Source organism: Balaenoptera acutorostrata, chromosome 1 (assembly GCF_949987535.1).
Source record: "Balaenoptera acutorostrata chromosome 1, mBalAcu1.1, whole genome shotgun sequence".
Taxonomy (NCBI): Eukaryota; Metazoa; Chordata; class Mammalia; order Artiodactyla; family Balaenopteridae; genus Balaenoptera; species Balaenoptera acutorostrata.
The window spans coordinates 76,948,746-76,976,310 of NC_080064.1; the positions used below are offsets into that span (position 1 = coordinate 76,948,746).

At 37.5% G+C, this 27,565-nt stretch overlaps 2 protein-coding genes across 4 annotated transcripts in view; one reads left to right on the forward strand and one right to left on the reverse strand.

Annotated features, from left to right (window-relative positions):
* The window catches only part of SELENOF (selenoprotein F), a 37,878-nt gene extending 27,606 nt beyond the window's left edge, over positions 1–10,272 (reverse strand). For both annotated transcript variants that reach the window (XM_028164210.2, XM_007173054.3), the window contains exons 1-2: positions 10,118–10,272; positions 1,042–1,209 (exon numbers count right to left, since the gene is read on the reverse strand). In XM_028164210.2, coding sequence (XP_028020011.1) covers positions 1,042–1,209; positions 10,118–10,201 — 252 coding nt within the window. In that variant the 5' untranslated portion in view covers positions 10,202–10,272. The remainder of the gene's footprint in view (positions 1–1,041; positions 1,210–10,117) is intronic.
* Positions 10,273–10,749: 477 nt separating this feature from the next.
* Positions 10,750–27,565, forward strand: part of HS2ST1 (heparan sulfate 2-O-sulfotransferase 1) — a 198,085-nt gene continuing 181,269 nt past the window's right edge. Inside the window, exon 1 of one of the 2 annotated variants that reach the window (XM_007173055.2) lies at positions 10,750–11,280. In XM_007173055.2, the coding sequence (XP_007173117.1) occupies positions 11,157–11,280 (124 nt within the window). In that variant the 5' untranslated portion in view covers positions 10,750–11,156. The remainder of the gene's footprint in view (positions 11,281–27,565) is intronic. The other variant, XM_007173056.2, reaches the window with a different exon arrangement.

The window sequence follows — 27,565 nt, forward strand, 5'->3', positions numbered from 1 at the left end:
GACGCGCAGGCTCAGTAGTTGTGGCTCACGGGCCCAGTCGGTCCGCGGCATGTGGGATCCTCCCAGACCAGGGCTCGAACCCGTGTCCCCTGCATTGGCAGGCAGACTCTCAACCACTGCGCCACCAGGGAAGCCCTGTCGGCTTGTTTTTCTTACAGAACTAGAAAACTGTACTCAGTGTTAGAAGTAAACCTTTACTACCTAATAATAAGATACAATTACTGTTTGAAAGCTTTACAAACCATAATGCCTCAAACAGGATTCAGTAAGTACAATTGAAAGAGAATATTAAAAGAAAACAAAGCAGAGAGATGCTAATATTTTCTTTTTCTCAAACACAGGGACCTCATTAATTCAGCTTTATTTGGATGATATAAATGACCTTTTCAGTCTACTTTATAAATTAAAGAAGTCTAAGGGTTTAATGAAAAGATTTAAAAATTGAGCAAGTTTACTATTAATTTGAACAGTGGGTAAAACAGTAGCAGATTTTATTGGATTGTTAGAACTACCTATTCTTGGCTGTTTTCAGGTGTTAAAGGTGAGATTAGGTATCAGGAAACATTAGTTATAGATGTGCAAATTGTAACAGATCATATTCTTTGTTAACCAGATTAAAAGTTATAATTTATCGTTGACAATTATGTGCAGGGTAATAGGTGCTTTACTTTCATCTCAAATTTCATTATAAGACTGGCTTCTTATTACAAATGAATAAAAGCATCTAATTAATTATTATTTGGCTTTATGTGGCCAGAAGTTAGGAAGACCGGATAGATTTACAATCTAGGCATGCTATAGTAATTCTGCTTCCCTTCTGCTGGACAACCATGGTAGGATGGTATATCAATCTGTAACCATACTTTTCCTCTCTATTTGCTTTGATTGATCTAATGGGTCTGCAAGAAATCAGTTGAGTTTCTAAAACTACAAAATGTAAAAGCTAAAGACTTCTTTATATTTAAGTTGATTAAGCAATTTAACATTTTACCTTATCTCAACTAAACCACATAATGGAAGAGAGATACTAGAAAACAATACCTTTTTGGTTTCAAATTGTGCTTCTTCCTGACAGCATCCTCTACAGTCAGGATCCAGTTGAAGAAGGTTGAACTGTCCAAGTAGATCACAGGAGCTGCAGAGCAAGTTGCTGGAGAAGCCTAACTCTCTGCAAGACTCTGATGAAAACTCTGCCCCGAACGCAGAGACCTGAAAACAAAAAATGAGGAAAAAAACCCTCTTAACTTCATGTTTACATTACAAAGCTTCCAAAAAAGGAGAAACTAGGGTTGTCAAAATCTAACACACTAAAGACAGTTAGTGAAATGCCTCATTTGGAGACAAATTCTTAATTATTTTTATACTTTATAACTTTATATGAGTCTTTGGTTCTTCCCACATTCCCAACGAATTTTTTTCTTAAAAATTTGTCATATTGCAGCTTGGCTAAAACATGGATTAACAAAAAAGATCATATATTATTTCTTTATGATATATATATTACATATTTTTTGAAGAAAAATGAATTTCCATTTCATTTTAAGAACTTAGCACCTGTTCATATGATGTATGGAGTAACATTAACTTCTAGGTCCCTACTACACCCTACAAACTCATCTTCATTCACATCTAGCAGGGGAAGGGTACAGAAAGGGATGAAGTGGGGGAGAGCGGGAGCACATCAAAAATAAAACTTTGGGGTTTAGGTGCCAGTTCCACCACTTACAAGATGTGTGACCCTGGGCAAGATAACCTCCCTGAGTTTTAATTTCCTCACTGATAAAGCAAGAAACTTCCCACATAAAATAGACTGCAGTAAAGATTAAATGAAATGACTTATGTAAAGTAACCAAATAGAATGACTGGCAAAAGCAGGTTTCCAAAACTATTCTCTTCCTTTATCCATTCTTCTCTCATGTCTCAGTGAGTGTGGTATACCTACATCTGTCTAAGGTCAATCACTGTACCTCTGCTTTAACTTGTCTTCTGCCATATCCACAGGGATTTAATTTCATTGATAACTCATATCTTCAGTGTACCCAAGACCCATAGTTCTAACTGCTCTCCCCACATTGTTATTTCTGAATTGTTACTACAGTCCGGTTTCTGATCCCACCACACCACTCAGCTAAACTTGCCAAAAATCACTAAATGCAATGGCATTCAAAACTTTTCTGCTCCAGCTGCTTCTTCCATGGCTTTCCCTCTCCTTCTTCTGCTATGCATCTCTTAAATGCTGTTGTTTCCCATTTCTATTCTTGGCTCTCGCTTTGCTTTGCATACTTTCTATAGAGAATTGCATCTTTTCCATGGCTTCAAATACTCATTTATTGAAAACTCCCAAGTCTTTTTAAGTGTCAAGTTTCCAAAGCCAACAGCCTACCTGAGATCTCATTTAGATGTTGTACAGGCACTGCAAATTCAAACTCTCCAACAGTGAAACATCTTTTCTCCTTAAATCTATTCCTTCTAATGTATTCAGTATCTTGGCAAAATGACACCATTTTCCCTGACCACCTAGTTGCCCCGGTCAGTTCATCCTAGGCTCCACACTCTTCACCATTCTTACAATCAATCAACTTGTTTGTTAAAAAACAAGTTTCGACAATTCTGTCTCTTAAAGAGCTCTCAAATCTTTTCCTGCCTCAGTGGATTAAATGGTCAGCTAGTCCTATCTCTCATTACATCTCCAATCCCATTCTACTTTTCAGCTATAATGAATTCCTATAGTACCTGAGAATATAAAACCCCTCCTCAAATGTACATTTGCTCATACTTTTCTACTCTAAGGCTCTTTTACACTTTTCCACCTTGTTAAATTCTACTTATTTCTGAGAACTCAATTGGTATATCAGTCTTCTTAGGAAGCCTTCTCTGAAAAAAATCAGATCCCAGTATTTAGCCATTGTCTTTTCTGAGAACGAAATTTATGCACAGCTGCAAAGCAGCACCACTCATGACACTGTACTATGTAAATCTAGGATTGTCTGATTCCCCGGTAATACTGTGAACTCTTTCAAGGGCAAGCATTAAGTTATTTCTCTGTATTTCCAGCACTTGTGCTAATTCTCCTGTGTGTTAAGCAAATGAATTGGTCAAAACCACAGCCTCAAGTAGGGGGAATTTCAGATGGTTTGACTGTGACTGGTTGATCTTCTAGACCAAGGGTCTGCAAATTTTATGTAAAGGGCCCCGAAGTAATTATGTCAGGCTTGGGTGGCTATATAGTTTCTGTTGGAACTACTCAACTCAGCTACTGCAGCACAAAAGCAGTCACAGACAATAATAAATGAATGGGTGTCTGTGTTCCAATAACACTTTATTTACAAAAACAAGGCTTGCTGGATTTGGCCCACCAGCTGACTAATCATGCAGATTAAAACCCAATGGCATATCCCAACGTGAAAAACTTTAAGTACTGCTGGCATACTCTTCCAAAATGCTGATCATCCCATTGACCTAACAGTAAGTCAACATCCTAATTTGATACCATATACATATATCTTTTACCTTATCTCAGTAATAATGTGGACTGTATATCATAATATATCAAAATAGATCAAGTATCCCAGTCTAGTGGGAGGGACTTAAGACTCTTGCTACTATACTAGCACGCTGAGTAATTTATTTACTAGTAAAGTGATCTGCTTAATCAATTTCACAGGTTAATTTCTATTTTTCCAGAGACAGCCACATCAATATATACACATCATCCCACGTGTGACTGGCAGTCCTCCACTGAGGAGTGAGAGTCTATGTTCCCTCCCCTTCAACCTGGGCAGGGGCTTGTGACTGTTCTGACCAACAGAGTGTCAAGGAAGTGATACTACATGATTTCTGAGGGTAGGTCATAAAAAAGGAAACAATCTCTACTTGCCTAGTGCCTGCAGGTGCTGTTATCTGTCTCTCTATAATACTTGACTTCGGAGTTTAGCCACCATGCTGTAAGGCAGCCTAAACTACAGAGAGAATGTAGAGAGAGGCCCATGTGGAGAGCACCTGAGGCCTCCAGCTGACAACCAGCATCAACTACTAGACATGTGAGTAAAAAGCCTTCACATTTTAGTCTTTCAGTCTCAGGCGGAGGTCTGAGACACCATGGAACACACAGCCATCCTGCTGTGCCCTGTCTGAATTGCTGACCCATAGAAATTTGAAAGCAAAATAAACAATGGTTTTACACCACTAAATTTTAGGGTGATTTGTTTTGTAGCCATGGTAATTAAAACAGGTGATAAAAATGAAATAACTTTGAAACTGTGGACTGCTTAACAAACATAAGAAATTGTTACCAAAGCATGTTTTATAAAACAAGTATCTCAAATGAATAATCATGGGATCATAATACTTGGTTTTATTCTGGCATTTACTGAGCACCTACTGACAGGTAGCATGAACATGCAAAACATGTATTTGAGTCTGATGACAACTTGATTCAAATATCAGCCCAGAGCAACCTTACTTCTTAATTTCTGAATACGAATAATTACCACTTACTTCACAAAGTTTTGGGAATTAAAGGAGAAAAAGTACAGAAAGCAACTTGTATCCTGCCCAGTACACAGTGAGTACTTAATAAATTTTAGAATTATTCCCACCTTCCACTGTGAAAGCACACTTAAAAACTACAAAACACGACTTATTTTTAAGTCATTATATTAGACATGGGATAGAGATAAGCGTAGGGGAGATATAATGTAGCTTTTAAATTTTTTAAAATAAATTTATTTATTTATTTTTTTTTTAATTTTTGGCTGTGTTGGGTCTTCGTTGCTGTGCACCGGCTTTCTCTAGCTGCAGTGAGCGGGGGCTACTCTTCGTTGCGGTGTGCAGGCTTCTCATTGTCGTGGCTTCTCTTGTTGCGGAGCACGGGCTCTAGGCACGCAGGCTTCAGTAGTTGTGGCTCACGGGCTCTAGAGCGCAGGCTCAGTAGTTGTGGAGCACGGGCTTAGTTGCTCCGCAGCATGTAGGATCTTTCCAGGACCAGGGATCGAACCCGTGTCTCCTGCATTGGCAGGCGGATTCTTATCCACTGTGCCACCAGGGAAGCCCTAGAATGTATCTTGAGTTCCATGAGTGAGCTACTTTTTTCTCTTATATCATTGGTTTTGCAGACTTAAGGCTTTGAATCTAAGAACATCAGATCATATTTTTAAGCACTTCATAGGTAAGTACCAAATTCTAAATAATATAGAAGAGTTCAATATTATAAATTATGCCCACCCACCTTTTTATTACCAAAAAGTAATGAACAGCATTTAAATGTGCACAGTAAGGCCAAATATTAAATTTTATTGTTGTTTTATTATTATTTTTGGCCACACTATGTGGCTTGTGGGATCTTAGTTACCCGACCAGGGACTGCACCCGCGCCCTCACCAGTGAAAGCCTGGAGTCCTAACCACTACACCGCCAGGAAATTCTCCTAAATTTTAAAATAATTAGCCACCCTTCTAAGAAAGACATAGATTTTAAGGACTGGGTGGGATAACCCTGATTGGGATAACCACTTAACAGTTTATGACTTCTCCAATTCAAAGTAGGATTGACAGGCTAAGAGACTCCTTTGCATTAGTCACTGATTTATTTTTCTGATATTACTGAGCTCTTTATAAACATAAGGGTTGTTGGCTGGGAAGCTGTAATAACTATAATGTATAACATCACCTTTTCAGGCAAAAGCCTGGTATAGCTATACATTTTATTACACTTATACATTCACATGATTAGCTGTCTCTTAACCGGTCTTTACTCAGAAAACTCATAGGTTTCTCATGTAATAATTCTGAATGGATTTTAAATCTGAGACAAAATACATGGGTTTACAGACGAACCCCATGAAAACAAATACCAGAAACACAGCCTTTACGGCAAGCTCTTACAAAGCACCAGATACTTTGTTAAACACTTTACATCATTATTCTATTTAATCTTATCCCCCTATGATAGGGGTATTATCCTCATTTTATAGAGAAGGAAACAGAGGCTTAGGACAGTTGAGGTAATCTATCTTAAGACAATACAACAGACATTAGATGGCAGCATCAAGATTCTAATCCTGGCCTGCCCTCAAAACCCTTAACCACTGTTATTAACTACCACCTTTCACAGAATCCATGATACACCATTATTGTATGTACCATTAAAAATAACAAAAATGCTGACACTTGTGCCACCCATTGAAATAAGACCAATCCAGATGTTAACTTGTGAAGAAAAGGGGGTAGGCGTAGGGGATGGGGTGTGGTGTCTCAGAATCAATAATACATAAAATCATTTTATACTGCTTCCAGTACAGTGCCTTTCTTTTTAAATTAATTAATTTATTTTTGGCTGCATTGAGTCTTCGTTGCTTCACGCGGGCTTTCTCTAGTTGCGGTGAGTGGGGGCTACTCTTCGTCGCAGTGCGTGGGATTCTCATTGCGGTGGCCTCTCTTGTTGTGGAGCATGGGCTCTAGGCGCATGGGCTTCAGTAGTTGTGGCTCGCGGGCTCTAGAGTGCAGGCTCAGGAGTTGTGGCGCACGGGCTTAGTTGCTCCGTGGCATGTGGCATCTTCCCGGACCAGGGATTGAACCCGTGTCCCCTGCATTGGCAGGTGGATTCTTAACCACTGCGCCACCAGGGAAATCCCTACAGTGTCTTTCTGAAAGAAGTAATATGTATGAGCTGAATGAAGAATTGAGTATCACTTAGTTCTGGGACACTCTAGAAAACAACTCCCTTAGGCTATACGAAAACAGTTTTTTCTAATGCTTAAGCATACTCAGAATGTATTTTCAAGTAAATCATTTTATATCCTCCCCGTTGTCACCTCATTGGAATATTGATAACTATGTGTTGCTACTAACTTTAATTAGAGCTATTCAGAGGCACAGACAGTAATAAAAGCTCAGCCTGTCTAGTCTGAGGACTCAGAGGTGTGAATTAACAAAGTAGGAGCTAAGTCTTCTGCCGATACCAGTAGCTCAACCTCAGGGCACCAAGAAAGTCTTCCTTCATTCCATTTTTATTCATTTGTCAGGTTCCAAAGCTTTGGCTTATTTTTATTACTGCCAGCTACTTATTCCACCTGGCCTTTCTTCCCCCTCAGGCTAACTGTGAAATGCAATTTTTCTAATTTCTTAAGAGTTTTCCAACAGTCCTCTGTACTTCTCTTTTCATTTTCAAGATTTTATTGCCTTTTCTTAAAAACACTAGTCATTACAGAAGAAAGAGACAGGAGTAAGCTTTAGAGAAGTTAAAACAGTTCAACAAAAAGGTGAATTGCTCAGACCTCCCTTTCTAAATATTTTCAGTCATTATGTGTTTGTTGGAGTGGGTGGGGTTCATCACTGTTCTACATAACCTACTACAGATATCTAAATGACTTTGATAGCAAGGAACAAACACTAATGAACTAGAAGGCCTTTCAAACATCTGAGGGATTTAAATGTACACATGAGGCACAATAAAAAGATATATAAAAGAAAAGTGGCCCCTGTATTCTCTTTGGCTACACTCGGCATGGGAATGGAGGGATACAAACCACACACAGAGCTTTGGTGCAGTTGTGAATCTGTAATACAGCATAATGTATGACGACAGAATATGTAAGGGAGAGGGTATATCAGACTTTGCAAATCTGGAAATGGGATGTAAGTTAAGCCTTGCATTTTATCTAAACACCTTACTTTAGGTCTGGTGAGAGAAAACATGGTATGTGAGAGGTACTAAAATGACCCCAATTTTCCACCTCTACCATTTTGCTCTCCCAGTAGAGGTAAATGCTGGGAATTAAGCCCGGAGAGACAAACAAGTAAGTATTAGGTCAAAGAGGCCCTGTTAAGGCACACTGAAGATAGACTTCACCTTTAAAGCAACTGAGAGCCATTGAGGAGTTTTAACAATGACCGACCTAAGTTTGAGAAAGATGACTTGGACGCACTGCAGAGACTGAATTAGGAAATGGGGGAAAATGAGATCAGGAGACCAGTTACAGAAGCTGTTGTGGCAATCCCAGGCAAGCAAAGATGGGGCCTGAATTTAGGTACTACTTGTGGAGGTAAAATTAAATGAACTGGCTTGGAGATTTTTAAGGGTTTAATGACTAACTGGGGTCAGAGAGTGAAAGGAAAGAATTTAAAATGAATAATTTCTGGCTTGGGCAATTGGGAAGCTGGCAAAAACAACTGCTTAGATTCTGATAATTAAAGGGCGAACTAGGAGGCTGTTATGTCTAAGGAGAGAGAGGTTGGTGGCCTAAATGAGAGATTAATAATAAGTGGATGAATCTGAGAGATATTTAGGAAGTAAAATCAACAAGACTTGGTAATTACCTGGATGTGAGGTATGTAAGAAAAGGTAGGAGTCGAAGATGAGACCCAAGTTTCTGGCTTGAATTCTGTGGATGGTCACTTTGGTAGATTGTTTAATGGGCATAAATTCCTCCTACCTTGGTATGTACACTTCTTTGCAATGTGACTATGGCACTCTTCTCATGCAGAGATGGAGTCCATATCCCCATCCCTGAAATCCAGGCTGGTCTTGTGACTTGATTTGACAAATATTGTGATGTGAAAGTGATGTATGTGATTTCTGAGGCTAGGCTTTAGGAGGCATTGCAGCTTTTGCTCTGTAGGAGTGCTGCCCTGAGACTGCCACAAAAAGAAGTTGGTCTGGCCTATTGGAGAATGAGATGTCACATGGATGGGAACCTAGCTGAAAGACAGCACCAGTAAGAATGAAGCCATCCTGGACCCTTCAGTTCAGCTGACCTACCAGCTCAGCTCAACTGCGTAAATGAGGCCAGAGGAAATCAACACAGGAACTGCTCAGCAGACACACAGAATTACAAGAAATCGTTATTTTAAGCTTTGGGGGTGGTTACACAGCCACAGATAATAAAACAGTTAAAGAGAGTGAAATCAGGAGAAGGCAACTTGAAATGTTATTCTTTTTTATCTTTTCGTGGTGGTGAACGCAAATTACCTAAGACAATAAATTCTTGAGTACGAAGTTTATAAAGGGGTCTTCCAGTAATTTCTAAGGCACAAAATGACTGAATAATGGAGTACTGTAAAGCTAATTAGAGAAGTAAAGAATCCACCTTTTAGGTAAGGTTACAAAAGGAAACAGGCAGGATCTTTAAACTCCTTGATGAAAGAAAAGCCCAGGTGTTTGTAGGGGCCTTCGGTATAGACCCTCACTTCTCCAAACCTTGGATAAATTAATTAAACCAGGTCTCTAGGAGAATACTTCTCAGGCTCAATACAGAGAACTCCTGAAAAATTAGGCTGATAAAAGACACTTGTAAAAACTCCAACCATAGTGTATATTAAAAAGTTTTATTATTCACATAAACATGGACTAAAAACTTCTAAGGAGAAATTAACAAACAGTAAGTTGTTTGTGAGTGAATAGGAAAATAAGTAGAATTTAGCCTTTCCCCATTCAAAGATAAAGAACGCATCCGTTCTGTTAATGGATAAAAACGAAATAAAAAAAACTTGGTTAAACACCGTCCGATTTTAAACGAGATGAAGGCTATCATTTTAGAAAATCAATTTCAAAAATAAATTATTCTTTACTATGGAATAGCTCCTTTTATTGCAACAATGTCGTTTAAAATCACAAATGGCACTGAAGTGTACCCAGCAGCATGTGAATTCCACAGAACAGAGATTAAAGGCTGTCTAAAAGTGACGTACAGAGACCACAAACAACTGACAGAAAGAAGTAAAAAGGAAGTGTACCCTGGACCAAAGACCTCAAGGCTTTAAGATCTGGGAGCCTTGCCATAAGGAACGATAGTTCCTTGCATTTCTGCCAATTTAAAAACAATCTTCATTCCTGTGCAAAACTTAGTGCCTTTTTTTTTTCGTTCACGGTGTGTCTTACAAATTGTACTCAAGATAGTCTAAAGTCAGGAGAAAAAACCGCTAGAAACCCGGGACGGGGAAAGGTAAGTATCAAACGAGGAATTAAGCCACGTCGCACTCTGGCCGCAGCAGTCGCTGAGGAAGCCCAATCCTCCCACCCTTTTGAACTGTGGCTCCCAAACGGGACCGAATGTTCTGTCTTCCTCGGCGCAATCCCTCCCACTCGCCCTGGGGCTGCAGCGGAGGCGACCTCCACTCACCATTTGAAGCACAGTCGCCAGCAGCAGCCGCAGCCCAAAAGCCGGCAAAAGCCACCCATCCATCCCGACCGCCATACGTGCCATCTTCCGTAGGTCTCCGGCTGCCCCGAGGACCCCTCTGCTCGGGGCGTCTACTCCAGAGCCTGATCCAAAACAGGCTGCTAAAGGCCGTTGCCACCATGTCTCTTATTCTGCAGAGACGGGTATTAACTAAGGGTATATGGAAGCTTAAAGGTGAACAAATACCTTTACATTTGATATAAATATGAAGTCGCTGGGTCCTTTCGATAACCCATATCAGGCATTTTCCTAGACTCCCCAAATCTGTGCTGCCCCGGGCTCTTGCCTTTCATTCACGACATTTCCTCAAGCACCCAAGAAGCCCCGCCTTCGCCAGTTTCGGCCTGCCTCCTTCTCCAAGTTTACCCAATCGAATGCCGCTTTGGTTGACACCTTAGGCAAAGGAAACCAACCGTGACACGAGCCAAGAGCTAAGCTCTGGGGTTCTTCGGTCCAATAAGTACAAGCGAATGGGAGCCGTGGGCGGAGCCTCTGGTTGCTGAGCAGCGTACGTGGATGCGTGCGTGTGGTGGCCGAGGGGGATGGGTAGGGGGCGGGGCCGGGGGCGGCGCAGCCGCAGCCGCAACGTTGGCGGAGGAGCGCGCGGCCGCGACCAAAGGAGGGAGGGAAGGAAGGAAGAGAGGGAGGCAGGCAGGCAGGCGGGCGCGGGGCTCGGGGACTGAGGCGGTAGAGGGAAGCGAGAGCCCGGCAGCCGCTTCGCGCTGTGTTTGCTGCGCCGGCTTTTGGAGGGGCGGCCGTGGAGTCGGCCGAGGAGAAGCGGACACCGGCGGCGTTGGTGCTGGCGCCTGGGGGCGGGGGACTGGGGAGGCGAGAAGGGGGGTCGCTGCGGTGCTTCTCTCGCTGTCGCGCTCTCCTTGTCTTTCTCCCGGCTCGGTGGGCTCCTCCCGGCGTCTCCCTTGCCTCCGGGGCCCCGATCCCCGCCCCCCGCGGTATGTCTTGATCCCGAGCAGCGGGTTTCATGGGGCTCCTCAGGATTATGATGCCGCCCAAGTTGCAGCTGCTGGCGGTGGTGGCCTTCGCAGTGGCAATGCTCTTCTTGGAGAACCAGATCCAGAAACTGGAGGAGTCCCGGTCGAAGCTAGGTGAGGAGCCGTGCCACTCTGGGCTGAGTGGTGTGTGGAAGCGGCCGGGCCAGGGAGGCAGTGCTACCCGAGCAAGTGGGCGTTTGTCTAACCTGAGATCTGGCTCCTCGGCAGGAGGCTGAAAGAGGTTGCAAAGAGAGATGGGACTGGGGGCATTGAGAACACAAGCTCCAAGAATGGTGTGAATTAAGCTTGGGTGGTATGCTGGGCTCGCGAGGTCACGGGGAAGAGGTTGCAAGGTTGGGCTTCCCCGAGCCAAAGGGTTACCCTGAAGTAGGCATTCCATGGGGAGAGAGCAAGATAAGAGCGAACTCGTTGGGTAGCGGGTACTGACTGTTGGAGGAGACAGAAACGCTCAGGCTTGCGTGTTCTCTTAGAAGTCGTACGGAAAGCCTCGGCAGTGTCAGGCGAGGGGTATTCTAATTTGAGATGTGGGCACCTGGTTACGGAATCTTTTGGGGATGGGGAGGTTCGCGAAGGGATAGATAAGCAGAAATGGAGGGAGATGCTGGAATGACGGTGAGTAAAAGAAATACACTGTAGTGAGTTGCACTCTTGTGCTGGGGGCAGCAAGGGACCGCACAACTGACGGGAGAAATAGGCTGTGCCCAGGTAGGACAGGAAAGCAACTAAAAAGCTTCCGTGAGGTACTGAAACGAGGCATCCAAGTATTTAAATTCTTTTTTAGCGGCGCTAAACTGCCATTATTTTGAGCTTAAGAATAGGGGTGTGTGTGTACGTTGCTTCGCGGCAATGTTGGTGTAGTGAATTTAGGAGGAAAGGTTGAAGGGGAATTGCTTTAGTGAGATTTAAGTTTATGAAACGAAGAGTGCAAAAAGTTTACCATAGGTTAAGTACCTTAAAGAGTTAACAGCGCTTACTTTAATTACGGAAGAGGTCTGAAGTACGAAAAGTTGGGAGTGTGATGTGAAAGACCCGAAGAATGCACAGATAATAGGTACTTTCAGATTAGTAGGGAACTTCGGCATTTGGGAAGAGCTCGGGGTGGGGAGGGAGTATTAAAAGAATGCCAACAGTACATTTTGATTTAAAAACGTACATGGCACTGAAAAAAATCAGCTCAGGAGGCTGTAATTTGAATGTGGAAAAGTAATGTGAAGTATTTTTATGCATACACTTTCACCTCAAAATCATTTAAAATACTTTTCAAAATGCAAATAATAAAATACCAGCAGCACTATAATTTAGACTAAGAAGTAACAGATGCTGCTGTGGGTGATGATTAATATTTAGGAAAAATGTATCAGAAAATAATTGAAATATTACAAATAGTAGCTGACTATTTGCAGTTTTGATAGACTTTGCGAAAAGCCTTGGAGACATTTTAAAGAGCATCAAATAAATCTAGCTGAAGTGCAAATAAATTTGAAGAGGAGCTAGGAATAATTCCACTCCTCAACTCTAGGGTAGAACTTGCCCTGTACAGTTTCGAACAGATATCAACTTTATTTACTATGATTTTATTAATATGAGTCTTGTATGATGGAAAAATATTCACTTTAAATATTGAAGGTTGACCAGTATACTCTTTTTGTTTGTATCTATTTAGCAGCTTTGAGGGTTATATTGTGGCCTGATTAATGATCCAGCTTTACAGAGAAAAAAATGACTCCTCTTAAAGTTGAAAGTTATATTAAATTAAAATTTGTATTTATTCTGTGTTGTGTTGCTCTTTGAATTTCTTAGAAACATTACAGTGGGTTGGGATAATTCAAATTTTAATTTTCCTTCGTTGCCTAACATTTTTTTTCCATAATGCTTGAAAGTGTTTTCTGTAGGCACAACCTTAATGATTTTAAAAAGAGTTATCTGAGGATGTAGAAAGCCACAGGTAGTAGTGTTTTTTCATGATTTTTTACAGGCAAGGAACCTTTATATTCCATTAGAAACAGTAAATATGGATTGAACTAAATAATTCTCGAAAAGGAGCCTCAGATACAAAACACTAGAGGGACCTAATAATGGAGATGCAAAATTATGGCAAATAAAATATATAACCTCGTATCAGCAGTCTTTTGATTAAAAAAAAAAGTCTTATGAAACAGGCAGTACTAAAACAGATGTTGTCAGTTAGTAATCTTCCTTAGGAAAGGAACACAGAAGGAGGCATATTTTGACAATCAGACTCTGTACTAGACACTTTCATATTTGATATTCTTATTTAATTTTCCAAGAACACCATAGAAAGCCATTTTTACAGATGCGGGAACAGGTTCAGAGGTTATATAACTTGACCACATAGCTAGTAAGTGGCAGAGCCAGGACTGGAACCCAGGTATGTCTGATTCCAAATCAAGTTCCCCTTTAATTATACCAGGCTGCTTGAGACTTTATATTGACATTATACTAAGATGTAGCAGTTTGAATAGAATTTTTAAACTGTAATACCAATGTTTAATTGCATTTATTGCTAAGAATGAATGTCATTCTTAGAAAATTCAATTTCTGACACAAAGGAATTAGTTTAGTGTAATGTCTGTTGCTTGTTTATACCCGTGTAATGAACATAATTATATTACCCAATGAAAGGATCGAAATAGATAGCTTATTTCTGCTACAGGGGAAAAAAAAACTCTGTGGTGGTTTTCTGTAAGTGGTAAAATCACAACATTGAAAGCATTTTTGTTTTGGCATCAGAAAAACTTAAACACACATTTATCACTTTTCAAAAACTTTGGTGGTGTCATCTGTCACACAGAATTTTGACTTACAGTGTAGTTAAATTTATTAAACTTTGCATTTATGGCTTAAAAAAAAAGAAAAAGTTAAACATTTTGCTCTTAAAAGTTTTCATTGTTTATCTTTTCTGTTATAGAAGATTCCAAAGGATTGCATTTTCTGATAATACTTTGTATGCACCTTGGTTTCAGAATATTTTGATGGTGAGATCTCTAATAGAGCGATAGTTGTATTCAAAACTTAAGTGTATTCATTGAGCACTTGGGACATTAAGTATGTAAACAGGAATTCCTAAAAACCAATGTCACATAATAGAGTTTTCTTTTATCTTTTTTTTTTCAACGAATATTGGATGGCAGTATACACGTTACTTTGCATCTTGCTTTTTTCATTTAATATCATAGAATATCTTTCCAGGTCAATAAATATAAATTTGACTTACTCATTCTAATAGCTGTATACTATTCCATAGTATACATGAATCATAAATTCTCCAGCCATTATGCCAATAATGAACATTCAGTTTATCTCTCCCCCCACCACTTTAAAAAATTTTTTTTTACCATTTTCTTTCTTGGTATTATAAACAATGTTACAAGAAACATCCTTATATAAGTTTATTTAACTCCTTATTTGTTGGTACTGTTTTCAGTAGGATAAATTCTCCTATTAAGGGATTACTGGAACAAAAGATGTATGTATTTTATAATTTAACAGATTTTAAAATCTGTTACTTTCCAAACAATTTATTTCCCAAGGGTTACAATAATCTGCAGTGTCAACACATACAAGCACTGGATGGGATGCTGTCAGCTTTTAATTTTTGCCACTCTGTGAAGCTGTGAAATTGTATGTTGTTGCATTGATTTACATTTCCTCAACTTCTAATTAGGTTGAACATCATTTACTTGTTCATTTTCATTTGTCTATTGGGTAGTAGTTTATCTTACCAATTTTTAGAGCTTTAAAAATATATTAGAAGTATTAATCTTTTTATCTGTCTTATGTCTTGTATCTGTTTTTCTCCAGGTCTGTCATTTGTCCCTTGATTTTATGGTATATTTTGCTTATACAGAAGTTAAAAATTTTATGCAGTCATATCTATGAATTTAGGCAAGTAGTTGCCTTACATTGCTTGAGAAGACTTCCCCCAACCAAGATAATGTTCATTCTCTATATTTTGTTAGTATTTTATAACTTTTATTTTTACATTTAGCTCTTTAAAGCAGTCATATGTTTATTGTGATTTCTCTCAGTGAATGGCCACTTATGGCAAATGTTATATTAATAATTTATCTTTTTTCCCCACTGTATGTTACAGTTCTTCTTTTAGTCGTATATTACGTTTTCATATGTTCTTGGATCAATTTTGGACTCCATTTTTTTCCACTAATCAGAGATTCTTTAGATCTTAGGGACCCATATATAGGCTTCAAGGCATCCATGAATTCCCTGAAATTATATACATAGCTTTCATCAGATTTGCAAAGGAGTATGCAGTCTCCTTAATGGTAAGAATCACTGATTTGTAGTAGATGGTTTATATTTAATGGAGTGAGTGAGTTTTTGTTTTTAATATTACCATATTACAACTTGCAACTTGTGAGTTAAATTTAGGATACAAGCACATTAGTTATGAACAATTTCTCTGGGTTATATTGAAAAAACTTTGTTAAAATGTGTATAAACTTAATTTTTCTAATGAGGTACAGTCGATAACATGGAGTCAAAATGAACACTGTCACTTAGGTTACTACTTAGTTACTTAGAACTCTGCATGTCAGAATTGGTTGCTTTTACAAAGTAGTTCTTTCTGAATCTTGAGGTCACACTGTTGCTAATGCTGACTGGTGGAACAGTCGGTGAAACCTTTGTTATATAAATGTAAGAATTATGTGCCTGATAACTTTATTTTCTATATGGCCTAAGCATTTAAAATAATATTTGTTGTTCATATGCTTATAACACAACTAAATAAATTTATGAATGCATTAGGACATAATGTTTTAAATGAGGACAGTAACTCAGAATGGATATGTAGGCATCTTCATTGGTCAAAATTATGTTAATCCCTATGTTCTTAAAACCCTCCTAAACTAATGAACTAACTCTAGGGCCAAGGTTGAGATTGCTGTTTGGAATTTGGTAGTTTTTACGAGTGCCTGAATCCATACATACCTGTAAAATGTTCCCAAGAATGATAGATTTCTCTACTTATGAAATTGTTTGCAAACCTTACAGTAGTTACTGTTTAGAGGACTTATGGTTTAATTGGAATGCAGTTATTCTAGAATTGCTAATTGGTGTCTCACTTATGAGTCCTAGATAGGATATCTAGTGCCATGGAGTAGTCAACTGCTACAGTTGATCTCTTAAAGTAATCCCAGGATATCTCTACCACTCTGTTAAGCCTTCTAAGAGATTTTGGCACTTAGTGAAATAGAAATAGTAATGAATATTCAAACACTGCTCTCCAAAATGACCACTTTTGAAGGGTGTACTTATAGATGGACTTTATAATCAATGGTTCACTATAGCCTAATTATTTATAATTATCTGCCCACCTACTAGTAACTGCGTTTCTGTACTTTGCCTTTCTTCCTGTTAATTATAGATTAACTGCCTGTTGGACCACTTGTGCACCTGATCCTGTTCCCTCACCTACTTAGAGACGTGGTTCCAGAAGTTTTCCCTCATTCTCCTATAGTTATCATTTCCTCCCTTTCTGCTGGATTCTTCTCATTAGCATGTGAACATGCTATTATTTCTCCCAACCAGAAACAAAACGATATTTTTCTCTTGACTCCTCTTTCTCAGCCAAGCTCTGTCTCATATTTCAGCTTCCTTTAGCAGTAAAACTTTAAAAAATTGTCTATTCTCACTGTCGCTGATTACCACAATCACCAGTAACTTCCCTAAATCCTACGGTCAATTTTTGGTCTTTGTCTTACTTGACCAATCAGCAGAACTTGACACAGTTGATCACTTCCTCCTTTTTGGTAGACTTTCTTTACTTGGTTTCCAATATATCATACTCTTGGTTTTCTTTCCCCATCACTGGTCATTTCTCTGTCTCCTGTGTTAGATTCTTTTTTTTTCTCTTCAACCCCTTAACATAAGAATACCCCGGGGCTCAGTCCTTGGAACTCTTCTCTATTTACTCTTCCTTAGTTTGTGACTTATATGCTGACAGCTTCTAAATATGTATTTCTAATTGAGACCTATTTCCTAAACATTAGATTCATGTAGATTCATGTAACTGAGCTGCCTACTTGAAATTTTCTTTGAGTAATTAATAGACTTCTCAAACTCAGTATGGCCAAAACAAACCTTCTGATATCTCTGTACACTGCCTCAACACCGCCACCCCTCAAACTCATTTTATCTCTGACCTTCTTTATCTCAGTTGATAACAGCTCTATCCTTCCATTTGCTAGGGTTTTACTTTTCTTTTTCTCATGCTCTGCATCTAGTCTGTCAGAAATATCTTGTTAGCTTTATCTTCAAAATATTTCTAGAATATGACTACTACTCAACACTTCTACTCTTATCACCCTAATTCAAGATACCATCATCTCTTCCTTGGATTACTGCCATGTCTTAACTAGTCTGTTTGATTCCACACTTGCCTCACTACAGACTACTCTTAATATAACAGTTCGGGTGGTCCTTTTAAAATGTAAAAAAATCATGTCACTCCTCTGCATAAAACTCTTTAGAAGCTTCCTTAAGAATTAGAGTAATGCTAGCTGCTTTTAAAACAAAGTCCACAATTTTATTGGCTAAACACAATAAATGACCCTTTTTTTCCCTATGATGTTTTAGGTGATCATTTTGGTGGATCGTTTTCCTCTTCACGAGTTATTCAAGGTCTTGGGTACTTTCTGTCATGTAGTTATGCCATTCCCTCTGGCTTTGGAGCTCTCTGCTGTCAGCCTGGGGAAGAGGCAAAAGAAGGGTGAGGAGGTGCGTACCCCTTTCTCAACTTCTTTGACTTCTTTTACCCTCGGTCTCTTGATGAGAACTAGTTACCATCTATCAATATATGCAAGGGGGGAGGCTGGGAAATGGGTTTTTTGGCTGGCAGTGACTTAGTTGCAGCTCTGTCCTATGGAAGGTGAGGGCACACATTTGAATTTTTTGAATCCTTTTGAATAAATCTTAAAATTTATTTAGACTTGTTTTGTGACTCAGAATATAAACTGTCTTGATTAATGTTCTGTGTGAACATGAAAAATGTATATTCTGTTGTTACAGAGTAGAGTATGCTGTAACTGTCAGGTCGAGTTGTTCCAGTCTTCTGTATCCTTGATTTTCTTTCTACCTACTTGTTCCATCAGTTATAGAGAGAGGGGTTTTGAAGTCTCTGGTTATGATTGTGGGTTTGTCTATTTCTCCTTAGAGTTCTGTTACTTTTTGCTTCATGTTTTTTTGAAGTACTGTGATTAGCTGTATGAATATTTAGGGCTGTCTTGTCTTCTTGATTAATTAACCCCTTTTAAATTATGAGATGACGGTCTTTGTCCTTGGTAATATTCTTTGCTTGAAACCTACTTGGTCTGTTATTAATATAGTCACTTCAGTTTTGATTAGTGTTAGCGTGGTGTATCTTTCCCATTCTTTTAGTATTAATCTATTTAAAGTGGATTTATTGTAGGCAGCAAGTAGTTGGAGCTTGTATCCAATTTCACAATCTCTCATAAATGAGGGTGTTTAGAGCATTTACTTTTAATGTAATTATTGATGTGGTTTGAGTCTGAGTTACTGTTTGTTTTCTTTTTGTTCCATCTGTTCCCCTTTTTCTGTTTTTCTGCCTTCTTTAGAATTAACTGAGGATTTTGATTCTATTTCATCTCATTTGATGACCTATTAGCAGTGCTGTTTGTTGTGTTTTTTTAATGGTTGCTTTAGGGTTTATGGTATACATTATACTACTTAAGGTATAGTATAAGAACCTTAGTCATTGTACTTCCATTTTCTCTCTTCTGGTTTTTCACTATTGTTATATATTTTACTTGTACATATAAGTCCTATGATACATTGTTATTATTTTTGTTTCAAGCAATCAGTTATCTTTTAAAAAGATTAAACAAATTTTATAGTATTTTATATTTACTCATACATGTATCATTCCCAATGCTTTTCATTTCTTTGTGGAGATGCAGATTTCCATCTGGTACTCTTTTCCTTCATCCTGAAGGATATCTTTTAAAATTACTTGTACTGAAAATCTACTTGGTGATGAATTCTTTTCACTTTTGTATGTCTAAAAAAGTCTTTGTCTTACTGTTTGTAAGAAATTTTTGTTGGGTATAGAATTCTAGGTTGACATTTTTTCTTTCAGTACTTTAAAGATGTTGCTCCCTTGTCTTTTGGACTGCATTATGTGATGAGAAGACTGCCATTGTTCTTACCTTTGTTAGACTGTACATAATGCCTTTTTTCCCTTTGACTGCCTTTAAGGTTTTCACTAGGTTTTAAGTAATTATAATGGGACTTGCTGTAGTTTCTTCACTTTTTTGTGCCTGGGGTTTGTTGAGCTTCTTGGATTTGTGGGTTTATAGTTTTCATTAAATTTGGAAAGCTTTGGACATTATTACTTCATATAGTTTTTTTTTTTTTCTTCATATAGTTTTTATGTACCTTTTCTCTTCTTCAGGAACTCAGATCACACGTATATTGGCTACATTAGCTGTCATAACAGTTCAGTGATGTTTTATTGATTTTTCCCAGTCTTTTTTCTTTTTGTACTGTTTTAAATAGTTTTTTACTGCTATGCCTTCAATTCACCAATGCTTTCTTCTGTGGTATGTAATCTGCTTTTAATTCCATTCAGTGTATTTTTCATCATAGGCATTTCTTTTCCATTTCTAGAAGTTCATTTTGGATCTTAAAAAGCAAAAACAGAAACAAAAAAAGACTTCTGTTTCTCTCCTTAACATGCTTTTACTTTATTTTGTTGAACAAATGGAATATTGTTATAATGACTCTTTTGATGTTCTTGTCTACTAATTCTGTTATCTGTGTCATTTTGGGATTGCTTTCTATTGATTTATTTTTTTCTTTATTATGGATCACATTTTCCTGCTTTTTTTACACGCCTGGTAAGTTTTAATTTGATGCCAGACATTATGAATTGTACCCTTTTTGGTGCTGAATATTTTCAGATTCCTAAACATATTCTTAGGCTTTGTTTTGGGACACATTCAACTTACCTTGAAACAGTTGGATCCTTCTAGGTTTGCTTTTAAGTTTGTTAGATGGGATGAGGATAACCTTTAGTCTATGATTAATTTTGCCCCACTACTGAGGCAGTACCCTTGCAGTTCGTTTCAGAGTACTCTACCCAGTGCCCTGTGTATTACAAGGTTTCCCCACCCTGGCTAGTGGGAATGGTGGTTGAGTGAATCCCAGAAATTTTTCCACCTGCCCCTTTTGGGTGACCTCAGTTTCTTCATACATATGCACTGATTGGTACTCTGCTGAAAATTCTCTTTTTGCAGCTTTGTCTTCTTACTCTGCCCAGCAAACGCCAGCTACCTTGGCCTCCCTGAACTCCCAATTCTGGCTCCTTAAGTTAGGGAGACTGTTGGGCTCTGAGTTCCCCCTCTCTGTGCTGTAGCCTGGAAACTGTCTTCGAACAGTCATATGACTCACCTCATTTCTTTTCTCTCTCTTAAGGATCACCATCCGGTACTGATTTCCTGTCTAAAGTTCAGTGCCTGAAAATTGTTGTTATATATTTTATCTGTTCTTTTTCAATTGTTTCAGGTGGGAGGATAAATCCCCTGTTGCTCCATCTTGGCTGGAAATGGAAGCCAGGTGGCCTAGTTATCTTTGGTTGTGTGTCCCTAGGTTGACTTAGGGGAAAGTAGTGAAGTTGGATAAGTTGAATTACGATTGACAACTAAAACTAATATTATAAACTTAGGGGCAAAATAATGTTTTATCCTTCTCTATTTCCTTATAATTTCTAACATGGTGTTGCACACAGGCCCTTAGTAAATTGTTTACTCAAAGTTAGAGGCAAGTCTTACCCACAATAGCTGTATCTCCTTCCTTCCCCATTGAAGTTTCAAGAGGACTTTAGTTAATTCTTTTGCCTGTTACCAATTTTACTCTAACTTCAAGAAACCAGTTCTTATTTCATCCCTTTAGATGCAGCTGAGCCAAGTGGAGGCTCTTTCAAACTGGGCAATGAAGTCTCTGGCTCTAGAAGAGGTTTCTGCTTTTCCTGTCAGTATGGTTCTTGAGCTAATTGATCACATCCTTGCTGGGATGGGTGGATGCATAGTCCTCTTCTTTCCTGTATTCCTTTTGTAATACCCCTATTGCAAGCAAAGTAGTAGAGAAGGAAATCATAAGGGATGTTGGTACCAGTAGTAGTTGTGATCATTATGTTGCATCAACAGAAAGCATACCTAGTTTACCTTAAGGTGAACAATTTTATTATAGTTACCAGATCTTCAACTTTGCATGATATAATTCTTGCTAAAGATAGTTATGTTGTACTGAATCCCTATTGGTACTATAAAGTGTCAGGGACAACCATTTTTAATTGAAATTGTTGGATTCTCCTTTTGGGAGATAGTGGTTTGAAAAATTGCAAATTTATTTGGTACTTATATAAGAATTTAAAACTGGATTTAGAGGGAAAGAAATGCCCATTTTGCTAAATTCCAGTAGAATTTAGGAATCATCCATTGTCACCTTATCACATATCACCTTACATGTTTCTATTATTTATTCCTAAGTTTGTGACATAGCCAAAAATAAGTGATTTGTACAGTAAAACACACAAAAATGAATTTAGAGATTCATTAGATGGTGTCTGAGTTGGAAAATACCTTAAAATTTTGCTCAGTATGGTTATGGAATGAGGCTAAGGGGTTATGCAGGTACAGACTAGCTCTTGGCATATTTATTTCTAATCATAAATTATGCTTGAGTTGATTAATGAATATAATTTAGAGATGTTATTGGTTCATTGATAACATGCTCCTGGTATATATTCCCTTTATGCTTTGAAGCAAAACAGTATGGGAAATGGCCTGATCAATCTAGTTGATTTTTTTCCTGATAAATAAGTCAGTAGGTGTTGGTATCCAGCTCTCCATAGTTGTCTTTAAACAATGAATTCTGTTTTGAGTTCTCTGTTACTGTTGTGCTTTCAAAATAATGCCTTGTTACAGTATACTTTTATTTTAGTTAATAGTAACTTAAAAAATATATAAAGTTTTAAAAAAAAACTAGCTGCACAGCATAAACATTATAACTAAAATCCTACTGCAAAAAATGACTTTTTATTTGGTCTTCAATAAAGAGAGTTGTAAATTCTCCATATTGCTCCATATTGCTCTTTTTTTCAAAGAGCTTGGTGATTAATTAGGGCTGTTTATGGTTCTTTACATTTCTAAGGTATGATAGAAAAGGACAATATCTTAAGAATTTAGTGATAAGAAGTATATTTTGAATATTTGGAGGAATATTGGAGCTTTGAGCAAATTGAGTTGTTGGATTTAAATAAAATCAATAAAATCCTCCTTCAGCCTTGCATTTGTTAGTTATTTCAGCTTTGTCCATGTCAAACTGAAACTAGTTCAGCAATCAGATTTGGCACTAAGATTCTTGATCAAATATGACTGAGAAATTTATGGTTATTTTGTATTTGGATGTTAGAAAGCTGCTTTCAGTTGCCAGCGTTTTTTACTTCACCATAGTTCTATTGCTTTCTAACAAAATGCACCCATCTCTTTAATAAAGTGTTACATGTTCCCAGTGTGTTATACATCTGGCAGAAAACCAACTTAGCTCTGTTGCTTCCTGCATAGAAGAGCTGATTAGAAAGACTGACTTGACATGATCTTAAGGTATGTTTTAATAGACAGCTTCTTCATTTTGTTGAAGAGGATAGAATAAAAACCATTCATTTTTGTCCTCTAGACTATAAATATCTTAACTTCCCTTCATGTTTTGAAGGTTAAAACAAAGAAAAAAAGCAAACTTGTGATGCTATTTTAGTGTCTCAAAATACGAGGAAAATTAGGGGTATGTATGACTTTTTGCTTCTGAACCTGGGTATAGCTAGTGATGATAGTTTCTGTTTGACTTGGGATGAGCCTCTCTAGGAATGTCTGATCAATGAGATGTCATTATGTGCCTTTTTTGCTTTTGCGCTTGGTTGGAACTTTGTGACTAATTAAGCCTGTGACTAGTTATAATCTAGTCTTCCTCATGACCACTTTGACTTCCCTTTGGTCTTTTTTTTACTTGTTTAGAATCTTCCCCTACTTTGCCCTTGGACCCATGTTTCTTAAATGGTTTTCTGCCTTTCCCACCAATGGCAAGCCATCATGACCTCTAAACCTTCTACTGTAACAGGCAGTAATAACCAACAGTTGTTGAATACTAATTGTGTCCTTGGCATATTTTAGGTATTTTATAAATTTGTAACTTACTTAATATGAAGGATGCTTATTCTGTTGTCCTCAGAGAGTTACTGGGAAGATCACATAATCTTCAAATGGTATAAAGAATGTGAAAATGTTTGTAAAGTATAAAAACTACAATTTTAAGTTGTTGTTAATAGTGATAATAATACACCTGCTTTCTCTTTGATATTGTTGTCTTTTGGTTTAATGTAGTTTAGACTTTACATTTCTTCCTGCTGTAGGCTTTCCGCAGTGCCCTACCTCATAGGATCACAGTTGTCTGGTAAGTGTTCAGATAAATCAAATGACAATGTTGCATGAGTTATAGATTTGACATTCAGATCAGCTATTCATTTCTTTCCTCTCTTAGGAAGGAGTAATAATCACTGTGAATTCATATTATTATTTGCTCTTAAAGATAGACATCTATTTACTTTCATGTAAATTATAGAATAGCCCTGGCCTTTTATTTTTTAAATTTTTGGCTGCGTTGGGTCTTCTTTGCTGCACGCGGACTTTCTATAGCTGTGGCGAGTGGGGGCTACTCTTCGTTGCGGTGCGCCGGCTTCTCATTGCGGTGGCTTCTCTTGTTGCGGAGCACGGGCTCTAGGCGCGTGGGCTTCCGTAGTTGTGGCACGTGGACTTATTTGCTCCGTGGCACGTGGGATCTTCCCGGACCAGGGATCGAACCTGTGTCTCCTGCATTGGCAGGCGGATTCTTAACCACTGTGCCACCAGGGAAGGTCCAGCCCTGGTCTTTTAACATGACCAAACTTTCTTCCCTCTTCCTACTAGTCCTTGCCAGCTTGGCCATTTGAGGATACATTTTTTAAAAAAGGCAGATTAAATTTGGATTGCGAAAGGAATTTCAGTGTGTGTGTGTATGTGCATATATGTATAAAATAACTCCTTAGATTCTAAGTACTTTTTTAAAAAAAGCATTAATGATGGTCAAATTAGTGAAGGAAAAAAGCCTGTTTCTCCACTATGGAAAAAGTTTTACGTGGTAGTTCCTTTATTGTCAGTTTTCCCACAGTGATTCATTGTCATATTCTCAAGTAGAGCGAAAACGTGCTTTGTATCCTTAGTTTTAATTTAGGAATTTCAACTTTTTCTTATTTTTTCACTCAGATATAGAATACAGTAGGTTGTACTTTTATATTAATTGCTGGGATCATAAGAATCCCAAAGACCAGAATTCTTGGCTTATACAGAGCTTCAAAGGTTTTTTTTTTTTTTAACTCAGGTCAACAATTTGCCATTCTGCAATCAGAAAATTTGGTAGGCCAGAGTGATAGAGGCTTTGAGAAATAAACTGTGGTGTGAGCACCTCTTTCATCATATATTATTGCTATTTGTTTTTTCTGGCATTAGAACGTTATTCTTAAGTACTGGTCATCCATGCTAAAGGTTTAACATAAAATTGCTCTACACAATTTCATGAATAAGCAGTGATTTGATTTGCATATTATAGTAACTTTTATGTTTATGAATCATAAAACTTTTAATTTTCCTAATTAGCAGTGAAAACATTTTGACCAAGATGCTGAATTTGTTGGGAGCTCTGTTTACTTACATTTTAGCTGCACATTTAAGACTTTTCTTAATTTATTTCTTAGTGAGTTTGCCAATCCAGAATTGAAGATGATAGAATTGAAGAACTCTGTAAACTTTTTGCATTTCACCTAATCTTCCCCTATCCTCATATGAAGTTACTGTCTTTTTTTTTTCCACATTTATTATTCATTTATCTTGTCCTGAAAAATTGTTGAGGAGATTTACAGATGTACATGTAATATAGAAAGAGAGAAGAAGGCAGATTGAAGTAGGAAAAGAAGTATTTGTGTAAATATTAACTGCCATTTTAGGTTTTTTAACCCATTTTCTTTTGGACATTGAGGTATTAAAATACCAGAAAGTTTTCTATAGATTGTCTTTTCAACAACAATGAAATATAATCCTTACTTCAGACTCTGAGGAAAATTTTGGAGTAATAGCGTATCTGCTGCCTTTTTATTTAAGGAGCCAGGGAAAGCATATTCCATACTTGCATTTTGGTCACAGAATAAAAGTGGGAAAGTCTTATTAATTTAGTAATAACAAGGATAGTTTGGGAAGATCAGGAAACTAATTATAAGAATTGAGTCTGGGATATTGTAGCATAAATGATTTGTGATGATGCTGTTCTTACTGGGATACCAGAGGCGCTGATTGTGATTTAAGGTTGTTTTCAATGTGAAACCCATCAAGGTAGAACTCTTGCTAGGGTTATACTACTTTCAGTTCTTAACAGCTTATATTCTTTAGTGCCTGGTGTGGTTAATCCTTCCTACATGATTCTTTGCTTTACATGTCTGTTTATTATTCTAGTTGAACCTCAGAATTGTTTTGTTAAATAAAAGAAAAAAACATTAGTATTATAAATAGAACTGCTTAAGATTAGTAATATGATTAGAATGATAGTGTTATGTTTGGACTTCCCCATCTGGAAACATATTTCTCTTTGTTTATTCAGGTCTTCCTTTACATTTTGGAAGTTTATAATTTACTTTGTCTCAGTCACACAAGTTTCTCATGAGATGTATTTTCTGCATTTAAAAAATCTTTTTATTTTGAAATAATTTTAGACTCTAATGGAAGTTGCACAAATATAGTACAGAGTTCTTGTGTACCTTGTACCTAGCTTCCTCCAGTGATAACATCTTATAAAACTATAGTACAATTATCGAAGCCAGGAAATTGACATTGGTATACTATTAACTATAGACTTTACTTGGATTTCATCAATTTTTACATGCATTCTTTAAAAAAAAAAATCTCTCTCTGATATTATTGGAATGGCCGTCCACTACACACTTCTTCCCATCCCCACCCCCACCTCCCTTTTCTTTTTTTTTTTTTTCTCTTTTCCTTCTCTTTGCTGGAGAGTGAGAATGTTATTAATTTTCAGGAAGCTGCTTTTTAAATAGATTTTAAATTCTAAAGGTTTTTCAGTTGCTTTCATTCTTAGGAATGTAATCTTCTCATTTGCTAATAATGTTATTTTTGTTTCTTTCTATAGCATGCCATCTTGGATTGGCAGGGTTTCTAAATTTTACTTATTTTGTGCTTGATTTTTACATAATTTTCCTTGGGCTTTACCTTTAAGGAATATTAACTACAAATGTATAATATTGATTTCACTAATATCTGGCATTAAAATTAATCATTGATAGGTAATGAGTGCTTTTACCATGTTTCAGGAATTCTAATCACCTTAAATGAATCATCGCATTTTATCCTCACAATTTCCTAAGACAGGTGTCAACATTTCCTTGTTTACAGATGAGTAGTAATTGGCTTAGATTAAATAGTTTACTTGCTTAAGGTCACATAGTTTAGGAGGGGACTCAAACCCAAGTATTTAAATTTTGTATTCATTTTGCATTTAACCATTCTTTCACATTAACCCCTATAGCAGTAGAAAAGATGAATATTAAGGTACTCAGATGAATTTGATTCTAGGGCATGCATTTATTCTATGGAAGTGGCAGAGAATTGAATAAATTAAGTTTTCTAGAACTCAGATTAAACACTTTTTACAAACTGATATTTTAGTGTTTAAGTAGATGTCAAAAATATATGTTTGTTTTTTAAAGGATGGAAGTACTTAAGCCTGCTCTTCTCTCCCTCCCTTTCTTCATTCCACAGGTATTTGTTGGGAGTTATAGCCAATATTGAGTATCTAAATATGTCAAAATGTTTTTAGTTAGATGGGTGTAGAATTAAATGTGGTAGTCCACTGAAATTATTTTATACTTAATTGTGAAGAACAGTGTATAGTTACCTTTTTGAGGAACATTAAAAGTTAATTCCTCTGCGGTTTAAGTTTAGTATGCATTCTTTCTTATTTCTGATGACTTTAGATGATGTCAAGGTTTTACTGTGACTTTGAGTGAATGAATCATAAAATAATAGTATCTTTTATTTGAAAGGAGCCATAAAGGACGTTTTACTTCGCTTCCTTCCCAGTGTAGGAATGCTTCCTTCTCTGACATTTTTTAGCTGTTATTTGTGGGAAAAGGGTTAATTTTTAATTTATAGTTGCAGTCTTTAACAGTTTTCTTAATTCTTTGTCACTCTTGTATTTGTCCTTGTCACATTGCGTTTTCTTA